At 40.2% G+C, this 26,620-nt stretch overlaps 1 protein-coding gene across 5 annotated transcripts; it reads left to right on the plus strand.

The window, feature by feature from the left end:
- Positions 1-1,792: 1,792 nt before the first annotated feature.
- On the plus strand, positions 1,793-21,665 carry LOC122828045 (protein Wnt-2b). 5 transcript variants are annotated; one of them, XM_044111253.1, is made up of 6 exons: positions 1,793-1,823; positions 6,912-7,780; positions 11,258-11,478; positions 15,257-15,534; positions 16,671-16,935; positions 18,990-21,664. In XM_044111253.1, the coding sequence occupies exons 2-6, from the start codon at positions 7,599-7,601 to the stop codon at positions 19,217-19,219; spliced, it is 1,176 nt and encodes a 391-aa protein (XP_043967188.1). In that variant the 5' UTR covers positions 1,793-1,823; positions 6,912-7,598; the 3' UTR covers positions 19,220-21,664. The 5 variants fall into 5 exon arrangements, with proteins under 5 accessions (XP_043967188.1, XP_043967206.1, XP_043967177.1 ...); XM_044111271.1 differs by having other exon boundaries at positions 1,806-1,823; positions 7,636-7,780; XM_044111261.1 differs by lacking the exon at positions 1,793-1,823 and having other exon boundaries at positions 6,326-7,319; positions 7,636-7,780.
- Positions 21,666-26,620: the final 4,955 nt, after the last annotated feature.

The raw sequence follows: 26,620 nt of genomic DNA on the forward strand, positions 1-26,620 counted from the left end.
TTTTTTTTTTTTTTTTTTATTCTGCCAAAGGCCCACAATGGTCCATACTTAGGAATTCAGTGAAAGATACTGCACACCCTTCAGGGTAGATTTGAGTGACAATTTCACGTGGGATGATAAACCGCAAGATTAGCGTCACCTCCATCATTGTTCACACAGATCTAAAGCCTACACAGGATGGAATGGTATGCATGCACTGTTTTATCATAATGTCATGAAATGAAACAATGCATTGGTAAATTGTGATTCATCAAATTTTATTTGGTTTAATTTGCCATTCTCAGGTCTGTTTATTGTTTGACCTTTACAATAAAAAATAACAACAGTGAAAAAACAGTGGACAACTGATTTATATTCTCAATTTCCCCATTGTTCAGCTAGAACAAATGATAATAGATGGGTCAGTTACACTCATGCCTGTCTTTATTATGTTGCATTTATGATATATGATTTCTACACAACAAAAATAAAATACAATAAGTAATCAATAAACAATACCATATACAGTCTATCTAAAAACACAGACATATATTCAAAGTAACACAATGGAATCAAACCATAAAAAGTGTGAAAACTTATCAAAAATGGCACAACCTATAAATTTAAAACAGCACAATAGAAGAAAAGAACTAATATTTTTGATCAATTCTCACTAAATACTGAAAATTCCAGTTGACCCTGAACTTTTGTAAAAGATGAAACTTAAGAGAGATTTTGAAATCTGACACCTTTACATGCACCTTTGATACCTTACAGCGAAGCAAGAAAACATCCAAATTAGAGGCAATTCAGACTAATTACATATCCACTGTGATGCACATCAAACTCTCTGATGACCAGTCCGAATCAAACATTTTCAAAGTGATGCCAGCAGGCTGCCTCACACTGTACCCAAGATCCAGACATATAAGCTTCCACCAGGATAACAAAACCACCACAACCTCCCTGAAGACGTTTTCTATACTCTTAATCCAGTGTGACTGGGGCCTCAAGCCATGATCTACCACAGGCTTCTCTGTAAATAACCACAGACCCTTATGTCAGTGATAGCGTAATGCAAAGAAGATGGTAGTTTAGAGGTTTAAAACATAGCTTTTATATTACATTTCTGGTGTTATTTTAAAATAGGTTTTTTTCTACTTTACCAAGATGAAGATGCAAAGAGAGTTGACAGGTAACATATTGCTGCGCAGTAACTCCTCCACAAAACCTCAATTTAAAACCTTATTTATTTAATTAAGGTTTCTGGAATATTTACATTATCACTTTCAGGTTTTATCTTAGACGACATTATTTTTATTTGTCGGTGTGCGAATGCGTCAAGAAAAGCTGGTGTTCTTTTAGAGTCGTGGCTTTGTGGATGGCTGCGTGAAGCAATTTTGCTGATTTAGAAGCTGTCGCAATGAATGGCAGTGATTAAATTTCACCATTTATTCACAATTTCCTCATAATATTACATGAGGTTTCATAGTATGAGCAGATCTAAAACCAGAATGGTTCCTTTTATGCAACTTTTTAACCTTAGCTGTGATTGCAACCTGATTTGTGTCACTGGGACATTTAAAGATAAAACACAGTGTTGGCATGGACCTCGTTTAAAACTTGCAAGATACTTTTTATTGTTATTTTTTTTACTTTGAAATAATTAAACACATGACAAGTTTCCAAAGAGGTAATCATAGGTCACACGCCATGTGACCTGCTGTGTTCGTCACACAGACAAGGCCCTATTAAAACAGGAAACTACTCAGCATTTACTCAGTTCTTGTCAGAAAGAAGCAGCGACAGTGTCTGTGCTGTATAGATGACCAGCATCAATTGAGGTAAATTTCATCAATCATTCTTTCTTTTTTTACTTTACGTATTTGGCTTTCTATAAATTGCACACTGTTATAAAACAGAGAACATATAAGTTATTGTTAAGTTAAAGATGACTGGGATGTTTCGAGAGTCGAAAAGGCTACTATGACCTGAATGCTCCTTTGATGTCGTCTGCATCACTCGCTCTATTCTAAGTCTCGCTGTGTGTATGTGTGTGAGAGCCTGTGCACATTCATGGACATGTACTTTTTTCTGGTAAAGCATGACGGCATCTTCCAGCAACGCCGTAACCTTCTGTTATAGAGCAGTCAGAATGACATCCTCGGACCCACAGCCTGTTCACGAGTTTTATCAAATCCATTGATGGCAGGCTATTCCAAGGATAAAGTAAGAAAGGCTTGCAAGTATGCAAGGCATTGATTCCCCCTGTGGAGGCCAACCATGATGTAACATGAGTGTACATAATCTAGAATATGCACATGTGAGAGCAAGTTATTATTATTTTTCTTTTAGAGACGGATGTTCCCTTAGCAGAAATTTCTGAAATCCCACTTTTCAGGGTGAAACGTGATCAACAACAGGCTCAGACGACACGTACTTATATGCCAGCCAATCCGTTTACAAGCTTCTGAAGTTCCAGCACCACTGTATTCGTTCAAAGCACTTTACCTCTGTCGGCAGATCTAAATTTACAGGACAATAAATTATTGAGGCTCTGGATTTCTGGCGCACACATTGAGGCCTGCCAAGGACTAAATATTTTTAAGGTCTGTGTCGTAATCTGGCTTTAAGTGAGCTTCACATATACACCAATACCAAATGATTTTCATTGATAATTTGATAATTATGGGAATATGCTTTCGGGCTTGGCTGTTTTACCTTCGGAGGCCAATTATAGTATAAATACTTTCCCATTAAAATTAAACATAAGTCTAATTAGGTGTTAAAATACATTTAAAAAAACTATATAGGCACACTTCTGTCAAAATTTGAACGGGGAATGATTGATGAATGATTAATGACCCAACTTAACTACTTTTAATTTCCGGTCACATGATGCCCCCTCCCCCCAGGATGTCTCATGATCTCAGCCATCTTACATGGATTTAAGAAAACTTACATGATCTTACCACAAAGAAGATTTGAGTAAAGTGCTCATAGTCTATTGTTTTTCAAAATCAATGTGCATAATGGTTTAATACACAGCCTTCTGCCATTTTGAAGAATTGATTTCCTGAACTCTTTATATTTCAGTTGGCCAGTGGGGGAATTGAACCCATGACCTTGGCATTATAAGTACCCTACTCTGACCAGTTGTGGTAACCAGCCACACATAATGTTGAGTTTTCATCAATGTTAGAAAAACTTACATGATCTTGACAAAAGCAGTGAAATTATTAAGTTTTTCAAAAACAACATGAATTATGGTTTGATTTAAAGCCTCCTGCTATTTTGAAGAGATGATTTTCTGAAAGACTTTATGTTTCCATTGGCCAATGTAGGGGTTGAACCCATGACCTTGGCTTTATGAGTCCCCTACTGTGACCAGCTGAGCTAACCAGCTACATATAATGTTGAGTTTTCATCAATGTTAGAAAAACTTACATGATCTTGACAAAAGCAGTGAAATTCTAAAGTTTTTCAAAATGCTCATGAAATATGGTTTGATTTAAAGCCCCTGCGATTTTAAAGAGTTGACTTTATGAAACACTTTACATTTCCATTGGCCAGTGTGGGGTTTGAACCCATGACCTTGGCTTTATGACTACCACATTCCGTCCAACTGAGCTAACCAGCCACACATGATCTTGCGTCTTTGTCAATATTAGAAAATTATACATGATCTTACTACAATGAAGATTTGAAGAAAAGCTGTTATGTTTTTCAAAATCAACATGCTTAAAGGTGTATTTTCCAGCAATATTTTATTTTGAAGTGTCGATTTTATTTTCCACCCTTTTTTATTTTTAAGTATTGATTTTTAAGTTTAATTGCCACTAAAGTCAATTAAACTTACTTTACTTAAATACTATTTCAATAAACATTGAATTGGTTTATGGTTTTGTTGCGCAACTACGGAGAAACCAACCAAGTGCTGAGTTCAGTTGGCCGTTCACAAAATCAAATGAAAAATAACCAAAAATATCCCTAAAGGACAAAAAAGCAAAAAAGCAGAAAAGCAAAAGTCTTGGCAGAAATGCAGGATGAAGATGGTAGCGGCGTCATTACCCACAATGAAAGGACTTATGTACTACGCTGCGCTGCAAGAGAACGAAACCTTCACTCCCAAAGTAACTACTTTGACATGAAAAAGGGAGGAAGATTGGAAACCAGAGAAAGACGTCCAATTGAGAACTTCACGAGTGGTGCTGTCTTGTCGAGAGAGAGATTTGCTGCAGGAGGGACCGGTGGATCATGAGGAGAGAAAATTACGTGAAAATATTGAAACATCTGAGGACATCAGCCAGAAAGTTAAAACATTAGCAAAAATGGCTTGTTCAATGAAATAATGAGCAAATTAATTTGTGTATTTGAGGCATTCTTTCTTACACACGTGGTCAGAGTAAAAATACAAGGAGAGAATTTGGATGAGTTCAACGTACCGCTTCCCTTTTCCCCTCAACCCGTTTGTCACATCATTGTGGAAACTCGGCCAGACCTGACTGGGGGCTGCCGTTCCTACCAGATGCTTGGTGGGATATGAATACTCACTGAGCTCATTGCTGGACTGGTGACTCATGGCATCACACAGTATAATCCCCACAGAAAGGACACATTACTAAGCTATTAGTCCAACTCTTCCATCTAAACTGAATGCCTTAGGTCCAGTCTTTTATTCCTAGCTGCAACCTTAATGTCAGATCTAATCCTGAGTAACTCGAACATATAAACATTAAAATCCTGCATCGCTGTAAATTTTATCTTTATTCCTGTTTCTCTCCAGTCCGTAGTTTAAACAGTCCAACCCAAATCAGTACTTTTCCTCTGCGGAGGCAGCTGTCAGAATGAAACCCAGCACATCGCGGTAAACTTTTCATCCGTCTGACAAGGAGACACTTGACTTTGTTATTGTTTATGGAGAGAAAGCTGGAGACAGGTTCGCTGGCAATGGGAGAGACACGGGAGTTCCAGCTACGGCCCCAGGAGGGAGAGCATAACTCAGATGTGTTTGTACTTCCCTGATTCCTTTCAATTTAGCAGAAAACAGCATGCCAAGCTGAAGCGTGCAAAAATCCTCCAAAGCCTGAGCTCCTCTGTCTCACCTTGCTGACTTTCACAAACCTCCACCCGGCGCTGCCCTCTGCATGACGCCTGTGTTTTTTGTTGTTGTTGTTGTTGTTGTTGTTTGTTTGTTTTTTGTTTTCTTTTCCTGCGAAAATTGTGAAAATTAGGGTTGTTCTGTCAGCAGCAGCAGCCTGTCTGGTTGGGCTGTAAGCAGAAACACTAAAGTCTCTAAGAAGCTTAGCCTTAACACTAGCTTTGGCGCAAACACTAAGGCTGCTTTCAAAAGCGTTTGAAAACGTAGCACTTCGCAACAGCTTTCCTTAAGTCTAATAGTTTCAATTCCGACAGGGATTTTCCTGATTTGTTTGCTTGTTCATTGGTATTAATGGGGTCACCTGAATCAACTGTGGCTTTCTTCACCCAGGATTAGTTTTTTTTTTTTTTTTTTTAAAAGCAAAAAAAATTGTCAGAAAGCAGTGGAGTGTGTTTGTTTTAGTACATAATTTCTGACTTTTAGGAGCAGATTGTAATTTCTCAGATGTCGTGGAGGGATGAAAATAATCCCAAATCTGATGATAGTGAGTTTAAAGGTGCTATAAATGGACCAGCAAAAATTGGGCAGAGGGCAAGGATGGTTGTAGGAGGAGAAATTTGTATCTGTGTGTGTGTGCGTGTGTGTGCGTGGGTGTGTGTGTGTGTGTGTGTGGCTAAGCACTCTCAGCATTCTGCCTCACACATATGGTTCATATTTAGGCCATGATGCTGATCCAATGGACAAGTTGGCACTGTTTTCTTGATTCTTGGTTCTACATTCCAAGCTTTTTTCTCACATTTTAACCTTAGAAGAACTATACAAGGGGCATGGACGCTAGTGAAAGGGGTGTTTAAATATGCATTTGTTTTATAGCATGTGCCAATGAGTGATTGAACTTCTTTTAAAATCAATGACATTTGCTCCTAACGTTGGTTTGCTTTGTTTGTCACCCTTGTTGTGATTCTTGCTCTCCGTATCTTGGCATCTCAGCCATCTTTATGGCCTCACAATTGTTGTGGCCTAGCTACTTTGTTGCTAGGAGCTGAAGCCACAAGAATACACATTTGATTACATTTGTCTCGTTTTATATGGCTGGTTAGATGAGGTAATGACATAAGCATAATGTCTTGCAGAAATTACTTTTTTTTTTTTTACATTTTATCACAGAAAAACCACAAAATTTTATGAGTTTTATTGGGTTATTATCTGATAAACCAAAACAATATAGCACATAATTGCAGAGGCATGACCTTTGATTTCTTTTACCAATACATCTGAAAATTAGCTCCCTTTAAGTCCATCCTTTTGTTTTTCTTCAGCACAGAAGGTGGCAATACATGGAAAGAAAACATATTAGAAACTCTATGACAGGACTAATATTATATAATCTAAAACAAAGTATGTTCATGCTTTAGTCCAGACCAAAATCCTTCTGAAACTTGTCTGCCTCCTTCTCTCTGAAGACTTAAAAACGAACATTCACAGAATCTCTCCATCCCACCTGGCTGAGGATGAACCACAATTGCAAAGCACACTGGACATAATTTCAGTCTGTAAATGTGTCAAGCTGCAAGATACACACAAGACTTTCTGCTGCAACAGCAAAAATAAATGCGTGCTGTGGATTTTTACTCTCACTCATTAACAGTAATGAGTCACTATCTGATTCTATGTTATAAAACCCTGATAAAATTCGTCGAAGTCCGAATGCTTCAATATTATAGGAGTATAGAGAAAAGCCATTTATATTCTAAACATTTAATGCATTTATACGTTAGTCAACACCTTTTGTGCTATTTAATAATTTCCCTTAATGCATTTGACATTCCAGATGAGCTCAAGATCGTCACATCAGCAGCGTCATCACTCCTTTAGCTCACCTTTCTCCTTCCGTCCTTTTAAACATCTCGATCTTCGCCAAACCCTGTAACCTCTGCTTCCACCCAATGAGGGAGGGAAGCTGTCCGCGGCGAGCCCTCCCTCATCTTTTTCTCTCTCCTCCTCTCCCCCTTAACTCGGACTCTATCCACCGTGCGCTAATAAAGGAGAGCATCCGACGCAGCGTAGAGTCCCGCAGCAGACTGCGGACTCCTCTGCAAACTTTGACTTCTGCCCTTATACTCTCAACGCACTGTCCCAGCTTCTGGTATAAGGACAAAACAGCAGGATCAGCCAAAGGGGGAATTGAGAGCAGGGGCGATATCGGCTTCGCTGGTTCCCCCCCGCCCCGCTTCGTCAGGTAAGGCTCCGGGTTGGCAGCCAGAAGTTCTCAGGGGAGGGTCTGGTGCGCACATGGCACCGCAAACGCGGTGGCTCTATCTGCTGACAGCCGCACAACACGGGACTCACACTCTGGATAATGAGGCCTTCCAACTTTTTTAACTCCATAACTCACAACAAAACTTAACAAGCTCTCACATCTGGAATAAGGATTTATCTCTCCTTCCCCTTCTTTACCGGGGGGAGGGGAGGGTTTGGGGGGGGGACAAAAAAAAAAAAAAAGAAAAAGACAGGAGCCATGCTGGGTTTAAGCAGGATTCTCGGCCTCCGTGCAGCTCGGATTCACCGCGTTGGTTCTCCGGGAGCCGGACTCTCACCCGGGCCTTCTTCGTGTCAGAACCAAGGTGCCAGCTCAAGGATGTACTGTGCGTGTCTGCTGCTGTTGCTGCTCGTCACGCCTCGCGTGGACTCTTCTTGGTGGTGAGTGCGCATCCATCACACAGGCCTATTCTTATCACCCACACGATCCACTACAGCCGTTTGGTTTTATTCCCGAGACAGACAATTAGATAATTATCTATATATCACAATTGTTCTTATCTTAATTTTCAAAAGATACTCTGTATCAAAGCCCTAACAGGGATAAATTGCATTGGAATGAATTTAAATAACCACGTGTTTAATGTTTACATCCAATAAGGGATTCTTCAATATTTTTGTTTTGTTTGTTTTAACAAGTAATTTAAAATATAAATACGCCTTTATATAGCCTACTTATTATTTTCGAATTGATATTAAATTTTACACTTGGAAGTATTATTTTACAAGTAACTGGAAGCAAAAGCACTCTTAGTGTTTTTAAATCATAATTTCGTCTAATTCTTATTGACGTGTCTCCAAAAATACGAGCCAAGAAACACGCCGGGGTGTGAAAGAAATTATGAGTTTGTGAATGAGATTCGAGCGTTTTCCGAAGGTGAGCTTGCCCTCTTTTCGTGTCAGTTTGTTGGCCCTGCCGCGTTGAGCAGTAATAATGATTACGTTAATAATACCGGCGCTTTGCCTTGAGCGTAATTTATCTCAGCGTCTTTGGCTAAGCTCGCGCTGCTCAGCTGGAGCGGCAAACTCTGGTCAATAATTCACCAGGTAGCAGCCACCTCTGTATATGCGTCACACGTAGATGACTTTACCAATGTTAAAGCTCCGGCGACGTTACATAATAGAAAACGTTTGCGTGTGAGAGTAGAGGGTGGGTGTGTGCGTGTGTGTGTGTGTGTGTGTGTGTGTGTGTGTTTATAGTAGAGGTGCCTGTGCTGGTAATGCTGGAATGTCTAATAGTTTGTGTAGATTATGGGAGAAGGCAATGTGGAGGGAACAGGTGTTATTCCTTTTTTTTATTTTGGGGGATTAGAGGATCCTGCAGAAAATCAGATTTTCTGCCATCTAAAAAACCACAACATTAGTTAAAAATAAATTATATCTTATATCACTGATTATTTTTTGTCATATAAATTGAGAGATTGAATGCAGTTCTTCTGTTTTCTTCATTCAGAATGTTAAATAATTATTAATTTACCTACATTTCCTGCAAATTTGAAGACCGGTGCTATTACATATTTGTTTTAACAAGTCAGTGTATGACTAGAGTATCAGAACTGCGTTGGCTGGTATTATCTCAGACTCTGATAAACTTGAGTAAGACCTTAATAACTTCAAGGTGTCTAATGTATTAAAAAGATAAAACATAGATATATTATATAATCTTAATGATTTAAGTTTAAACAGACATCTACACTTATTTATAACATTGTTTTTGTGGGGTATTTTGAGTGCTATTTTGTTCTGTTCTGATCAAGAGCAACAAAAGCAAAGCAAGCTGGTTGGCTATTGTCCTCTAGCTGACCTGCAATCAGACACTGTACAAAAATGCAATTCATGGATTACCAATTGCAGTTTCAAGACAGTATTAAATTAGCATGTGTGATGACTGGTGGTCTTTTGTTTTCATTGGCATAAATGTCTGTTTCTTTTTTCACTACATATTTCCAAATTTACAACAGACTTATTTCAATCACCTTACAAGCAGTGCACAGCTCCCGGAGAGGGAGGGGCAACGCTCCGCTATTCTGACACTTTGCTTGGCATCAGGATTTTTAACAGTAGAAAAATAAAGCTCAAGGTTTTGGTGGTGTTAAAAACTCTGTTGCACATTAGAACCCAGCCATTGCAACTCTGATCTTTTTCTCAAGATCCAGCAATCATAGCTTCCTGGCTGATTTCTGAGTTTTGTATAGCTACCAATTTTAGCCCATTGGGATTTTCTTGAAGAGCAATAATAGCATTCAAAATATTTCTTTCTATGTTAACAGTCAACAGTTATTTGTATTAGGAGCAGAGGTGATGTGACATGCTTTGCTTGAAAGAACAGTCACTGTAGAATGTGGTCTGTAACAGAAAACATTTAAGGTTTGCATTTTAAGTTGCCTTTAACATTAGCTTATATTTGCAATTAGCATAACTATTTTCAAAAGTAAACATTAATGTCAATGAACCTGAAGAATGTAGAAGCTTAATTTAACTGAACGATCTCCAAAGACTTTTAGCCTTCCAAAGCCAACATGACAGAGGTACAAAATGTAAGTAAGGCATTAAATATCCGAAAACTCCTTTCAACTCATAGTCCACCACGAAACCAGCAAAACTGCAAAACTTTGAAAATGGTTTTGGAGCAAGATGGCAATGTCACACACTGAAGTCTATCTCTGCTGTTGGGACTTGAATGAACAGCCATAAAGTCTCTGAATACACTACAGTTTATTTTTAAGCAACTCCTTATGTCTCAGGGTATTTTAGCAACTCACTTTCTTTCTTTGTGTGGACATCTTCCACTCCGAAGAGTGTTGCTGGCACATGTGCATCACATATGTTCATATTTTGCTACTCAATGACTAGATAAAAGGCTGGATTTTTGAGTTTTACAACAGATTTTCACCTTAAGGGCCCAGGCGGGTATAAAACAAGTAGATTATAGTCATCAGCCAAATTTTTCACCTTGTGTTTTCCTAGTGCCCTGGTATTCCCAGAAGTTTTAACACCATGTTATTTTTTATCTTTGGGTAATGATTCACTGTCCACAAACCCTCCTTTCTCTAGAGAGTTACACTGAAAAAAAATAGGTGTGAATTGCTGTTACAGCATTTCCTTTGATGGGTATACAGCTCTTCTCCTTGCTCTCTAATCCCACTCAAGGGAATAGTAAGTCTCTAGACTTCTTCTCAGCCTTATTCAAGAGGGCGATAAAGCTACAAGCTCCCTGGCCTTCCTTGTCTGATCCATCAAACCCCCCATACAGCCATAAGTCTGGAAGACGTCTCATGCAAAAAGCGTTCACTTGGTCAGAAAGTTCACTTTGGGCTACCTCAACAAAGTGTCTTGGGAAGATACTGTAAAAGTCTGCTTTATTTGGACATTTGAAGACCCTTCTGGTTAGGTAAAAGCAATTAAGCAAAAGGCAGAAGAGAATAAAGTGAATAAAGTTTGACAGGGTTATTGGACTCTGCAGACTTAGAGCTCTGATTTGTGACAACATGATTTCGACTGGGAAATGTTTAAGCACACATACACTCACAGGTCTTGTGCAGAGAGGTTAAGTGCTTATTTATTTGGAGAGTGGAGTAAATGGTTTCCACTCCCCTTCTACTCGCAAACCTTAAAGTGTTAAGTGTAGTGAACTCTGACTCACAGGGGGCTTGTTTCTGTAGCTTTTCTTCATGCCACTCTCCTCTCTGCGTCCTCTTGAGAACACACATAAAAGTCGAAATTACATGAAGCAGTCAATTGCAGGATGCCACCAATCGCTGTGTCCTAACCGTTTCATAGTGATATTTGAAATGACATGGAAGATTTCTGATCGCTTCATACAACATCTCTGAACTTTATCATTTCTGGCACTCTCAGGTACATCGGGGCTCTGGGAGCTCGTGTAATCTGTGACAACATCCCCGGCCTTGTGAACAAACAGCGGCAGCTCTGCCAGCGCCACCCAGACATTATGCAGGCCATCGGCGAGGGCACCAAGGAGTGGATCAGAGAGTGCCAACACCAGTTCAGACACCATCGGTGGAACTGCAGCACACTGGACCGCGATCACACCGTCTTTGGACGCGTCTTGCTCCGGAGTAAGTCTCTGAGTGTAAAAAAAAAAAAACTGCTTGGTGAACCTGAAGCAGTTTCACCAAGCAGGTCTTTCTTTGACCTTATATGTTCACCCTTTTTCTGCATTCTTTTGCATTCTGCAGGCTATGCTAAGTCTGCATGGTGGCATCTGCATGAGATGGCTGTGCTAACAACCATCTCAGTTGTTAGCACAGTTCACGTACAGCAAGAAGGCAATGAATTTGAATCCCAGCTCATTCCTTTCTGCTTGGTGTTAGAATATTTTTCCAGTGCACACTCCGTTTTGTTTTCTTCCCCCTCACACTCCACAAACACGCAAAGTTAACTGGCTACAATAGTTTCGCTTGGTGAGCTTTACAAGCGTGATCCCCTGTAGCCCTTTAAGAGCTAAGTGGCTATAGCAGATGGATGGATGGATGCATGGATGGATGGATGGATAGATGGATGGATGGATGGATGGATGGATGGATAGATGGATGGATGGTCGGACGGACGTACGAATTGATTGAGCCAATGTCTTTTGGCATTGCTACTTTCATGAAGCTACCTTTCATTGGCATGAATAGTTTCAGATTGTAGAGGTGTCTTGACGAGAGAGTTCAGATTTTCAGATCTAGGGTTGGTTCTGTTTTATTGTGCTTGGGAATCAGTATTTTAGCTGAAGTAAATTTTAAATTTGATGATCAGTTTCACCATGGCACTTATCTCACAGTATGTAAAAATATACTATGGTTTTACACTCCAACCCACAAGATAGCAGTGGCACACTTGTTTAGTCAATGTCAACTTAAAATAGAGGAAAGAGAAAAATTTCTTACTAAAGGTTCAGTGCTTTTGGCGTCTCATTTCATTAGAAGAGCCAAATTGCACTTCTCCACTTTGTTTATTATCATTTTAAGGCTTCCGTTTAAACCTAATTTTGCAAATATGAAATGTTTGTGTGGTGCTAAGCATTTTCTATGCAATAATTTTATAAAACCTTAATTGATATGTACCTTTTTGTTGCTAAAAAAATAGAAATGCTACCTTGATGTTTGAATCAAACCTCTACATGAACACCTGAACACAGTCAGGGAAACTAATCAGATAAATAAATGCTGAACTCTTGACAATATTGCTACATATTTTTTCTTAAGTGAATCTAAATATGTGGTGGTGCAGGTCAATCAAATCAGGAATTTGAGTGGTCTGTACCACCACACTGGCTGACGATTGACCTCCACCTTCTTTCTTTTACATAACTGTACGGTCTCAGTCTGCCCTTGCATGTGATTGGCTGCATGGTTGATTGGTTAAATACAGTTAAACTTCTGCCAGAATGGATTTTGAGCAGAACTTAGCAGGAGGGTCTGAAGATTTGGCAACAAAGAGTTGAATTATGCAACCATATTGTTTCCAAATGATACACCACAACTTATCAAGAAGTTGATGTGTTTTTTTAAAAATCATCCATTTGTACATGTGTGGAAGAATTGTCGTTTTAAATGCACATCACACATATATAGTCTCACAATAGCAGGACCGGGCAGATTCTTGCTAATTAATATAAAACTTGAATGTAACAAAAATGACGAAAGTAAAAAATGAAATAAATAAGGATGAAGAATTAATGGGTTGATTTTTTTTTCTCTTCCCTTCATATCATTTTGTATTTCTGTAGTTTCTGTCATTCTGCTAACAACCAATGACTTACAGTCAGTTTCTGTAGCTCTATTATGGCATGAAATTGTCAAAGGCGTGAACAAGCTCCGAATAGATAATCTATTATTCTTTGTTATATCAGGACATGGACCATGCATGCATAAGATTCTGAACAGAGGCAGCATCATTTGGAGTTACAAAAGAATACGGGTTGCAAATCCAAAGTGCATCGTATTTCTCACAACGACTTGTTTTCCAACAAGCTCCTTTGCAGCTCTTTAAGATGTTAGATTCAGTCGGACGAAGAAGAAAAAAAAAAAAGACTGTGTCAGTGTCCTTATATCTAGATTTTGACGTCAGTGACTTCCTACAGATTGTTATTGGGTCTGGGCCAACCATCTCAAGCATGTGTGGGGGCCGTCGGAGCATGGCGGAAAGTGAAAGATATGAAGACACTCACCCTGCCTGTACGGCTGCGTGTGTGCGGCAGGGGGAACGAAGGGGTGAGAGGAATAAACAGTAATGTAGATGTAAATATTTAGAGCGATATTCTCACTGTCAGGCAAACAGCGGAGTTTTGAAAGATGACCAGCGATGCCCTCGTCACCGCTCTCCCACATGCATCCCGTCTGCATCCTCTGCCCCCGACTCCTCACCTCCAAGAGTAAACGGGACACTTTGGCGAATATACAGTACAAGTGGTTTGCTCACTGCAGACCATGCAACAATGTTGGTTTAATGCTTTTGTGTGCTCTTTCCTTTATCCTTAAAAAAGTTAACAAATTCTTTCATATTTACATAATAAATACATAAGTTTAAAAGACAAAAATCACCAAGTGGAGTGAAGGACACACACACACACACACACATCAACAAATTGCACTCTTGGTCAGATAGTCAAAGATGCAAAATATATTTTTGTTACACAGCCAGTGTAAACAGCTGTATAGGTTAGAATATAGGCTCACGAAGCCCCCCAGAAAATCAAAATCTTAACTTATTTGAACTGGAGATTTTAGATAAGAAGATGACAGATAGGACAAAAATTCAGCTGAGATACATTGCAAGTCAACAACGTTAAAATGAAGGTTTAATCCCTCAGGAGCTGAATGTGTTTTGGAAGTTACATACAAATCTATTTATTACACGTCTGTATATGATAAAATTACATGAACCCCTGAGAGCTGTGCTAAGGAAATGGGTTGCCTGAATAAAAACATAGAATCCATCATTCATAAATTCTTGTGTAAATATTAGGTGTTGATTTCTCTTCACTGCACACGGATAGCTTCCAAGGGAGACAAGAGGAAAAGCTCTGTGATGACAGCGTGTCAGGATGCGTTTGCATGAAAATCCGATGTGATTTTAAAACAAACAGCTGAAAATTCACATATTTTTATCACCTCCCAAAGTACTGGCATTGGGCAACAGAATTTCAGAATTAAACGTCATGATTATCTGCTACAGTGTACGCGATAAACTAAATGGACAAACTTTTCTTAAACGTTTTAACCTGGTGAGTTATCAGAGAAAGATTCGTGGTCTTATTTAGGGACTGGAGTTTTTGTGTCATCTCAGAAACCAGCTTTTAAATGCATTTTTATTGTGTTTCAGCTTAAGATGAACTTTGATCCCTTTGCTATGTTTTAGGCCACTTTGCTCACAGAGACATTGCAAAGAGCAACCGTGACCGATCACATCATAAAAATTTCCTTTTGTATTTGGCCGCACGGTGCGTGAGTAATGTCCTGGGGAACCGGCAAAGAACAGATGAGTAGAGCAATGGTAGATAATGTTCTCATGACATCACCCTGGTGCTGATAAATGGGGTATCACTGTGTCTGTATTTAAACAATTTATGTGAGCAGGGGAGAGCCCCACAGCGAGGATTATTTCCATGATAATATTTAAACAGAGCTGCTCTTTACTCCACATCGGGGCTGATTTACTCCGTCAGCTGCACCTTCATGTCCTCATGGCTCACAACCAGGCCTTGTCATGGCAGTATGTGCATGTCTGGAAGTGTAGCATGTGTCGCGATGCTGTCTTTTGGTTTGTTAAGGACTTATTACATGCTGTGAGTGAGTGACTGTGTCACCTGTACTCAGAAACCTCTATATTTATATCCTTCCCACTCAGGCAGTCGTGAAGCAGCTTTCGTCTACGCCATCTCCTCAGCGGGAGTCGTGTATGCGCTGACCCGTGCCTGCAGCCAGGGGGAGCTCAAGCTGTGTAACTGCGACCCCCTCCGGCGGGGGCGAGCTAACGACGGAAAAGGAGACTTTGACTGGGGTGGATGCAGTGATAATGTCAACTATGGGATCAAATTTGCCAAAACCTTCATTGATGCCAAAGAGCGACCCATCCGGGATGGTCGGGCACTCATGAACCTCCACAACAACCGCTGTGGCAGAACAGTGAGTGGATGATTTCCATATCAACCTCATGTGATTTTGATGGTTTAAATAAATGACTCGGTACTAAATAAGTAAAATGTTGATAACTGCTATTTACTTTGGGCATCTTTGGCTCATGTACCATATTTTTTACGCACAAAGGTACACCAGACGCTTTAATTAAAATAACAAATATTTTGTATTTATTGAAAATTTTAAAATAAATATGGGCAAGAGGCTGGATTTCTTAAACATTTAAACATTGTGTTCTTTTGGGAAAATCTTTTGCAACGCTATACCCAAATTACATCAGAAATAAACAAAACATGAAGCTTCTTTAGCTTCAGCATCGATATGTTTTTTATTTGGTACACATGAGATGCTTGTTTTTTTTTTTTCTTTACTGATGTGCATGTCCACCTCATTCTTGAACTTCGAGCTGTCGGGGATGTGTTCCTGAAATAGCATCTCATGTCATTAGTTTTAAATCATCAGTCTTTACTTTCATTTAACGTAGACCATTTGTCCGTCTTGATTAATATTTATATGAATTACACCAGCAATGTTGCAAACACCAGTGCTGTTGAACTCAGATTTATAAAAAATATATGTATATGGTCAGCTGAAGACTAGCACTTATTTTTACCCGTTTATGGCTTTACATACGCAGGTGAGTCTAAATCAAGGTTGTCCTAGTCCAGCCTTTGAGCTCTACCAAAATACACCTTGTGGCTCTCTCCTCTCTCCAACAGAACTGAATCAAATGACTCATCAGCAAATTTTAGCTCTGCAGAGGCCTGGTAATGACCCATTAATTTGATTTATTTGGTTATTAAAAATCTTTGCTCAAATGCTTCTTAATTTTCATTATTTACATGCCTGCTACCAAGCTTTTATTTTGAGGACAAGCAATCTACAGTGAAATTTAATTCTACATGCTGTAGTTGGCGTTTTACGCAATCTTAAAGCTCTGCTCAAAATCGGAGCAGATGATTTAATTTTTTCTTTTTTTTCTTTTTTTTTTTTTTACAACATAGAAGACAGATAAAAGTTAGCAACGAAAGGGCAAATAATAATAGTAGATGACCTTAAACATTTTGCAAGACATTAAATCAAATTGAAACAACACTAATCAAATACCAAACTTCTTCGCGCAGGCGGTGAAGCGCTTCATGAACATGGAGTGTAAATGTCATGGCGTGAGCGGCTCCTGCACGCTGCGGACCTGCTGGATGGCCCTATCAGACTTCAGGAAGACGGGGGACTACCTGCGGAGGAAGTACAACGGGGCGGTTGAGGTGATCATGAATCAGGACGGGACAGGCTTTACTGTGGCCAACAAAGCCTTCAGGAAGGCCACCAAGAATGATCTGGTGTACTTTGAGAACTCTCCGGATTATTGCCTCCAAGACAAAGCAGCAGGTAAGACAGCAAAAGCGAGGAGGGGGTAAAAGACAGAGGGGTTGTTTCTCATGGATGTTGATGGATTGCCCAGACTCTCTTATGTTTTAGAGGTGCTATTTATGTGTTTTGTGTATGCTCATGCATGACTAGTGTGTTTTGTGGTCATAAATGTCAGTGTGCGGGTGCATGGGTGTGTATGGGCGTGTGCGGGCGTGTGTGAGTGTGTGTGTAATAGTAGTCAGATAACACAGCAGGCCTCCCCTGTGATGTTGGTGGAAGCTAATATCCTTGTACCCTGAGGACATGGTTGTTCTGTGACCACCTGACCTCTGTCAGTCTGTCAGTCTGTTTTTCTCTCTCAAGCACACACACACGCACACGGACACCCGCACACACACACAACCTTGTGGTCAGGAGATGTCTTGATTCCTCTTTAAACATTGAACCTGATCATATGTAACTGTTTCAAACTGACTGGGTGATGGATGAAGAACGGTTGGACAGTATTTGATGATGTTACTTTGAAGCTTTTTCCAGCCTTTCCATGCTCGCTCTCGTTTTGTCTCCCTGTCTCTCTGTGCCTTCATGCACCCTCCCCTGTCATTCTCACCTTCTCAGTGGAATCCACAGCCTAGGGACACAAGCAGCTAATTAAAAAAAAAAAAAAAGAAAAAAAGTCACTTCTCTGTGTCTGTCACAGTCTTTCTCCCTCTCTTTCTGTCTGAGCTAAGCGTAGCTTGAGGGCAGAGTGGGCCTCCGAGTGTGAGAGCCTGTCTGTCTGTCACGCTCCACTGTCCATTTAACCCTCACACACACACACAGAGGTGCTTCAAAGGGAGCAGTGGCTTGGGAAAGGCAGTGTAACTGCAGGCCGCTCTACCAACACCGCATAGTTGTGTGTGTGGGTCTGTTGTTGTACAGGCCGCTTGTTGTGATAGGTAGCAGTTCAAACAGGGAGCTTCTCACACCAAACATGAACGCTAATCTCTGTGGGGATGACATTCACATAAGACATGGACAATGTGCCGCTGCACTGAGTGGTAGCCCGGCTGCTAAGCGCTATGAGGCATTCATCACCGCTGACGAGCGTTTTAAATTGATTTGGCATCATAACCGCACATACTGAAACTCAAAGCGCCTAAAGTCCGTCGGATTCACTCACTTTACCAGAAATGGTAAAAGTTTCAGCTGCACTGTTCTACTGTGCAGCTGCTTTTAGCTGCTCTCATTGAGCACCGTTTTGTTTTTTTTTTGTTTTTTTTTGTGGTTTATATCTTTTTCTAGACTAAGATAAGCTGTTTAAATCTGATTGAGATCCTTTTACTCTTTCCTATGCTAGGTCAATAAACTGCTTGGTCTATATTGAACATTGCAAATAGGTGATACTCTTAAAAGGGTGATTCCTAAATTCTGTCAGGTCAGACTGATAAATTCTCCCAGGATTTCTGCAGTACGAAGGTTATCACCTTTGCAGCAAAGACTGATAAGATCTGGGTCAACAGAACTAAGAAAAGGGAGAATGAAATATTTAGTGGCTAAGGATCAAAAAGATGAACAGGTAGCAGATCTGGGAATTCAGAGGGATTTTATTTTTTTAGTAATACGTGTCAGTGAGTGAGAAATAGCAGTAAAACTTTGGTGAGTCCTGAGGAATACTCAAAAGAATTGCAGTGCCTGGCAAAACTTTTACTAGGATATATCTAAATATAGTCAAATGCAGCCATATCTTGAGGTTGTAGAGACATACAGACTTGCAGCTGTTACTCCAAGAAAAGGTGATTTTACAACGTATTGAATCGGGAAGCTACATACATAATTATGCCACACTTTTCGGGGTTTTTTATCAGTAGAAGGAATGCTTCACAATTATGCACTGCTTTGGTTCAACCACGCACACAAGTTCCTGATAAAATTCATTGAAATGTGAAATTTTGTGATATTTTTGCAAGGCACTGTATGTCTTTATTTCTTTAACTGCAATCACTGTAGTTTCTTTTGTCACTGCACATGCTACTGCAGACATCAACTGTTTTCGAAAAACAAATAAGTAAACTCTCAAACTCTCTGCGTAGGTTCTCTGGGCACCGCTGGACGGGTCTGCAACAAGACATCGCGGGGCACGGACGGCTGTGAGGTCATGTGCTGCGGGAGAGGCTACGACACCACCCGGGTCATGCAAATCACAAAGTGTGAGTGCAAGTTCAAATGGTGCTGCGCAGTGGAGTGCAAGGACTGCGAGGAGGCTGTGGACATACACACGTGCAAGGCCCCGAAGCGAGCAGAGTGGTTGGACAAGACCTGAGATCGCGCTGCTCCTTTGCTCCCATCAAACGTAGCCCCACCCGATACCCCTTTGCAGGACATCATGTAGAAAGTGGCATTCTGGAAATGTCTGTCCAAAAGTGCTATGCATCTCCGCCCCAACCTTGTCTCATCATTGCATGGCTTTTTTTTCCTTTCTCTTTGTTTTTTTGTTTTGTTTTTTTTTTACTTGTTTGTGAAAGCACTAAGACTCCCTTATCCATCGTAATGAGTCAACACATATTAGCTCCTGTTTGTGAATGTCTCTGTGATTAAACCTGCTGGGATCAGATGTCAGTGATAACAACGTGGCTTCAAACAGAGATCCAGCCCAGACGACCTGCTTCTGGTGTGTGGTACTGCTACTTTTCAAATGGTCTGCTGCCCTCATGATCCTTCAGACAGATGTTACTTGAGCCTCAAAACATATCCAGTATTATTAATGGCATCATATTAATATACTCATATAAGTTTGCTTTGTTTATGTTTTCTTTTTGTTTTGTTTTTATTTGTTTTGTGGTTTGTTTGTGGGGGTTTTTTGGGATAGGGGCGGGGGAGTACAAAGATTATCTTTTGGGATAAAAACAAAACTAGAAGCATACTTGGTTGGACTGTGGACAGTACCTTGGAAAGTACAATTCAAGATGTCTAAACATGGCAACACTTTGCCGGACAAGCGTCCAGGAAGAGGACTGCTGGAGGAAAAGGAGATGGACACCAGAGGAATTTTAAAGTAATGGACAAATGCATCACTGGAGCATAGAGTGACACTGTGTAAAAGGACAGACAAATGGAGGAAAATGAAAACAAAAACTGTTTATAGTGGATTATTTAAATTGTAAAGTGTTGTTTCATTCCTCATCTGTTGATGAGACTGCACTACATTGGCTTATGCAAGGAGAGAGAAGAGCACTTGCATTACTGTGATTATACAGCGAGTTTTAGTCTTTTTTTTGTGTGTGTAATTAGAAAAACCTGCTGCTGAGAAGAAGACAAAGAAAACTGAGGCATTTATGCGTCACACATCAACCACGACATCCACAGATTTCACTTTTCTGCTCTTGAGCTTGCTTGTATAACATTTTGTATAACGCTCTATCTAAACAGATGTTCATATAAAATATATGGTGAATTAGTTTGTTGCTGGTTGGTTTTGTTTTTTGTCCGGTTGCATAAATATGAAACAATGGGCAAATGATGGCAAGTTAAGTGAATCAGTCCTGATGAGACTAAACAAAGAGCATTTGTAAAGTGTTACTGCAGTCACATAAAATGTGAAAGAAGTACCAATATTGCAAACTGCAGTTATTATGCAACCATTTTAAACAAAGTGTTATTGTTTTCCAAATTTGACTCCAAGCTACTGGGCTTTTTGTTTATCTTTGAAAGTGGTATTGATCATAGTTTTTTCCAGCCTGATTGAGTTTTCTGTCTAGTTCTGTCTAGTAGTGAGCAAAGGGTCTAAGAAACTCACCTATCATTAGTTTATTAATATATTGTGTTCCACAATTTCAGCTAACAATCCTTAAGGAACTATTTTACTGGATACTGAACAGTGTATGGTAAACATTTTATTTCTTATTCCCCATCAGAAGGTTGAGTATCTGTTTCTTTACCACAGAAATAAGCAGTTATTTGTAAATAACTTTGTTTCCATAAAAATGTCCCATACATCACTCAAAGCTTAGCTTTGAAAATCTCTTTATCGGAACTGTTTGAAACCTTCTGTGCCATGAGCTTTGCAGAAATGTTATATATCCAGCTCATATCCATCACTGTATATGTAAGCAAGCTGTACTCAAATGTCAACATAATAACTTGACACCAACATTAATAATTCCCACCATGCAAGTGATTTGTCTGCACCTGTTAGGATTTATTATTCTTGGCGTTCTAAGTGCCTAAAGTAGCTCCAGACGTAACTTCCTTCATCCTGATGACGTCGCACAATGAGTTCGACACCCTTGGTCCCAATATACATGCACCATACGAAATAGGAATTCATCATGAATGATACACATGCTTCATAAACCTTAATGTTTCATAAAACGTGCTCTTTTTGTTTATGTTTAGTTACACATTTTAAGATGTTCACACATACAAGAAAGATAAGAAACTGTATAGCAGCCATTTTTGTATTTTTCAAAGAATTAACAATAGATATGGCAACAAATTGAGTTTTAGCCAGAAGTTGTTGGTAACATGTAACCAAAGATTCAATTTAAAGTAGTTTCTTAGCCAGGTTGTGTATATATTAGCACTGATCCACCAATCCATCCCTTGAATGTAGAAGCTATGTGATGCATGACTGAAACTTAAGTCACCATTGAATGGCTTTAAAAGAAAACAAAAATCCCCAAAAAGGTTAAGAAGTTGAACTTTCAATGATTGAGAAGAGTGAAAAAGTTAAGGAAAAACTTGAAAGACCCCTAAATGAAGCATTTAGGGGATCAAACCTCCAAAAAAAAAAAATAAAAATAAAAAAAATAATAATAATAATAAGATGCCCTGCCTGTTTATTAAAAATGAGGGAGCGAGATGACCCAAGACTTGTATGCAGAACTGTATTTTAGTAACAAAAGGTTGGTTATGTGTAGATCAGGGTTAGGACTGTTGTGTCAGTCAAGGAGAGGGAAGTGTTTTATTAAAGATCCAGCCTAAAATCTCCAACCCCTGCTCACCCTCTGCTACCCCCACCCCACCCACCTCCCTGTGTGGAATTCCAGGTGGGCCCAGGCTAATGACTAGATGGCTGTAATTACCCAGGGCTGTTGATAGCTGGAGATGGGACATGGTCGTGCCACAGAGGGCCTAGTGTGGGCTCCTACTGGGACCACATTTAATCAAAGGCTTCTTGGGCGGCTTATCACAGTGAATACTTTCCAGCAATCTTCTCAGCCTCAGCCCCCTCGGCTTCCCAGACTCCAGTTGATTCTTTTTTGCATTTGAGTCGAAAGACACCCGGTCTAGAAAATATATCACACACAAGCACTGAGGGAAAACACCAAAGGATTTCTTAAAATGTTTTTGAGACTTACACAATTCACCATCTTTTTTACAAAGGTTTTTGTAACACCTCACTGAGTTCCGGTGAAAACGTCATCTCTCCTTAGAACAGGAGATCTGAAGTAAAGAGTCACAGGAGATGTTATCCTAAGTAAAAAGCTTCATTGTACCTGGTTATTAAAATTCTCCTTCACAGTAGGAAGAAAAGCCTGACATGAATTATGACTTACCTGTTAAACTACAAGCCTTATTTCCCCTAAAAGAGCCATCAACATCCCCGAAGTGGTCTTTAAATAGCTACAAGAGGCCAATATTATTAGATAAGCTTTATTGTCTTTCCCAAGAGTAATATTATCAAGCCACACAAGTGAGACTAATGCCAGTGTCCTGTGGTCATTTCTATCTGTGTTCTGAATGCCAATACGAGAGCATTCCCGTCGCAGACAAACCATTAGCCTCAGCAACTCGCAAACAATGTCGGGGCAACGAGGTGGTGGAGGAGAGGCAGAGCAGACTAAATGAGGACACAAACATCCGATGTGTTTGTTTTCCATTGCAGAGAGGAGTCCTTGCATAAAGAGGCAGGCCAACTTATCTGTGCTAAAAATAAAGAGGAACATGTCGGAACACATGCAGATGATCGTCGGCCTTCCCCCCCCCACACATAAATGGAGCTAAGAAACTTATAGAAACTTAGTTGGAAAACAACAATTTTTATTTAGGGAAACAAATGTCAAAGATAAAAAAGTGTATCATAACCCCGTTGCACAATTTTTCACATCCTAATACTTATTCTTTTTTGAAACATCTTTTGATACCACGTTTCAAAAGTGCCTCACATTAATCTGACTTAATTTAAGCAATAAAGAAAAGTAGAATTCAATCAAAAGGTGAACATGCTGAACACTTGTGCAATTGGGTTATTGCACTTTATTTATTCATGTTTTCTCCCAATCAGATTTGTTTGGAGTGAATTGTCTTCAGCCCATTTTTGTGGCTTTGATATCCTCTCTAACTTTCCAGATCTTTCACCACACTTGCCATTGTGTCAAGATGCAAAAGCAATACAGACGAATGTGTAGCTTCATTCCAGTTAGACTATTCATAACACAGACGGAGCAAACATTTGTTCGTCATTATCACAATTATTTTGAATTATGCCAGTCTTCTTCTTTTTTTTTTTTTGCTCTAGATCTTGTTCTCACTCTTGGCTCCATCGGCGTCTCAAATCTGACAGTAAAAGAAGATTTATGAAACTTACGTCAAGGCTGCAACGCATGTCAGCCTGGGCAGTCTTTGCCAAATGACAAGTCTGAGAATAGAGATCGGACTCCAGGATTACGTCCACATCCATGCATGCGCACGCATACTCGATGTCCAACACAGAACTCAGCCACACAAGCGGATTATAATATTTAGTTCGTTCACTACTAGAAACAAGAAGTGCAACACAGCGGCAGGAAATAGAATAAGTCAAAATGGCTCATGTAGGGATAAAAACGTCACTTAGTGAGTCTGTTTTGCAGCAGATGCTAATCTAAGCTGAGCCTCCTTCTCCGTGATTCATCATCATTACCAGCTCCATCTGGTGTGCATCCCTCTGACCGCCTCTTTCCTCCTTCCTGCCTCTGATGCAGGTATTTGTCCGCGGGAATCAGCCTCCTCTAGGTGGTCGGAGCGTCAGCCAAGCGATCTGTTTTGCACACACAGACACATGTATACACCTGCAGGCTAAGACAGAAGGACCTCACCTATCACCTGTCTGGTCGAAGCTTCAGAATGTTAAAAGTGTTTCTGCTCTGTCACTCACTGCTCACGACCAGATAGCACACAAATACATAAGTCTGTGCGTGCATGTGTGGAGTTGGGTTAGTTTACCCCTCGGGGCCAACACAACCTTTGTCTTCCTGCTGTCTTTTTTTTTTTTGTGGGGTAAAGTTGACAGGGGTGTAGGCCGGTGAGGTCAGGGGTCATAGAGTTTAGGTATATCTGCAGAGAGCCTTCAGCTGCGGCATAAATGACCATCACCGATCCGGTGCCCGTTGACACCTTCTAAACACCCGCAGCTTGCGCTCTGGCTGGCCGGCGGTGAGGTGCAGTGATTTAGAAGAGCACCTGCTTGGCCGGGTTTAGATCTGGCACGCAATGAGTCAACCTTTTTCGTAATGCTGGAGCTGAAAGTGAGTTTCTGTCAAACAGAAAGGATCCAAGAAGATTAAATGGCAATGAGAAATGGCAACGCAAGCGCCGCATGGATCGGCTGAAAATATGGATGTGTTCTCTGTTCCCAGCAGCACATTTTGTCCAATTCTCTCCACCGGAGCGTCATATTCTAATGCTGCTGCTGTTTTGTCTCACAAGATAACTGTAAAACATTTTACTTTTCATAAATTGTTGTATAGTTTCCTCACGCTCTTAATCATGGTAGATAACATGGTGGACTGTATGACAGTGAACTGGACAGCTTACTATAAGTTAGGCCTGCCTTTCTGACTCTACATGTATGCCTTTCATTTAGACAAAAACAAAATCCTTCAGTAGGTCAGTGATTACTTCAGGGTCTCAGGACTCTTTTGGAGGCTCTGAGTTCAGAGAGTTCAGAGTGTTTGTGTGGATGGACAGGGGTGTCCTAATTAATTGCGCACCACATATTACATTTTTATTTTGCAATTTACAGAAAGTTATGGTAATCTTCTTTGGTTGTTGTCATGTATTTTCATCAGAAATAATTATATTTAATATCCATGTGCCCAGATATGTTAGAAAAACCGATGTGTTCTAGAGTTTTCCCAGCTGTACGGCGGCACTTGATTGAAAAGCATAAGGAATTAGCTGAAAGCCTTTTAAAAAAAATAAAGTCATGCATCCTGATGATAAAGAATTGCAATCATCCACTAGAGAAACCGAATGCACGGGCTAGGGTTTTTTTTTGGGGGGGGGGGGGTTTCAGCATCACCTAGCATAAAATATTTGCTGCATAAACAAACATGTCCGTTTGCGTCGCAGATTTTCTGCTGCATGGGGTGTGGAGCTGCTTTGAGGCAAGGGCTTCATATGCATGTGATGGTGCTAGAGTGTTTATCTAACTCCCTGTGTGGGAATTTACAGACACACCTCACGAAGGCACAAACAACGGTGACCTAGAAAAATAGTCTAAATTCCAGCAACATACCAGAGAATCTAGGGGTTTGCGCTGACGATGCAGACGCGAGGCAGAGGTGTGGGAAACAGAGGAGATAGAGGGTCAGGGTCAGCTTGTGTAGGCCTCACAGACGCAGATACCAGTGAGTGATACCAGCTGACACGTTCTGATGCTGACACTAACAGCGATACCGCGGCTACCTGAGTGACACTGATATATAGCGCAGAGCCGTCCCAGACTGCTAGCTGGAAGTTATTCTTATGAATTTTTAGAAAGCAATCCGGATGTCTTTAAATGTTCTTCAGACTTCCACTGAAGTCTAAAGTGGGGGGAAAAATTACATTTGTTTTAAAATCACATCAACCTAAAGTTCTGCGTGTGGTAAATAAGTAAAAGGCTTCTTCTGTAATGTCTACCTGCACCCAGACATAATTCACAATTGTGTATTTGTTGTTGCTTCAAGTAGACTAAATGGTGTTTATCGGATCACCGGAGCCAGTATACCACGCTCAGTCTCCGAGACTCCTCACCTTTGAAAACACAAACCGTCCAAAGATACACACAGGCTCACTTGTACGATAGATCTTGAACTCGTCCCACAAACAAACACACTCCATGTGGAATGCGGGAGGCTGTTTTGTTTGTGTTTCGAGGTGCAGCTTTCTCTGGTTTTTATTGCTTGGGAGTATACATTTGGCATTGTAAAACCTCGGAATGGTCCTTATGTCTTCCTATGTTCTCACGTACAGCCAGGAGTAGTAATTGTTTCGTTTGACTAGGCTTCGTCTTGTAACAGGCAGCAAGGCTGTACATCATGAGTAAGAACAGAGTACAGTAGCCTGAGTCGCTCGGTAAACAATGGTAAACACAGCGAGCGCTCGGAATGATATGGCTGAATCCAGCGTGGAAAACATTTACACCAAGCTGCCACTGGAACAATATCATTTCAGTTTTACAATAAAGTACTGCGCTAACTAAAACAACAGAAGGGAACTCATCTGTCCCTCTGTGTGTTCAGAGAGACGTGTTTATGCTCCGGCCTCTCGCTGTTTTTAGAAAAGATAATTCAATCACTGATAGTAGTGCTTTTGTAAAAGTTTAGTTGTGTTCTAAGAGGTCCTAAGACACAAATGTGGAACCCAGATCTCATGGATTCAGAATATTTGCAAAAGTAAGTCAACAACTAGCTAAATTCTGTGTAATTTATTGGAATTGTACATGATACACCAGCACAAAATGGTGCATAAGTGTAAG

This window comes from Gambusia affinis, linkage group LG01 (assembly GCF_019740435.1).
Source record: "Gambusia affinis linkage group LG01, SWU_Gaff_1.0, whole genome shotgun sequence".
In the NCBI taxonomy this organism is placed as follows: Eukaryota; Metazoa; Chordata; class Actinopteri; order Cyprinodontiformes; family Poeciliidae; genus Gambusia; species Gambusia affinis.

Coding starts and splice junctions, on each gene's coding strand:
- LOC122828045 (XM_044111253.1), top strand. CDS start 7,599: ATGCTGGGTTTAAGCAGGATTCTCGGCCTCCGTGCAGCTCGGATTCAC. Junction 11,479..15,256: donor TGGACGCGTCTTGCTCCGGA/GTAAGTCTCTGA, acceptor CTTCCCACTCAG/GCAGTCGTGAAGCAGCTTTC. Junction 16,936..18,989: donor CCTCCAAGACAAAGCAGCAG/GTAAGACAGCAA, acceptor CTCTCTGCGTAG/GTTCTCTGGGCACCGCTGGA.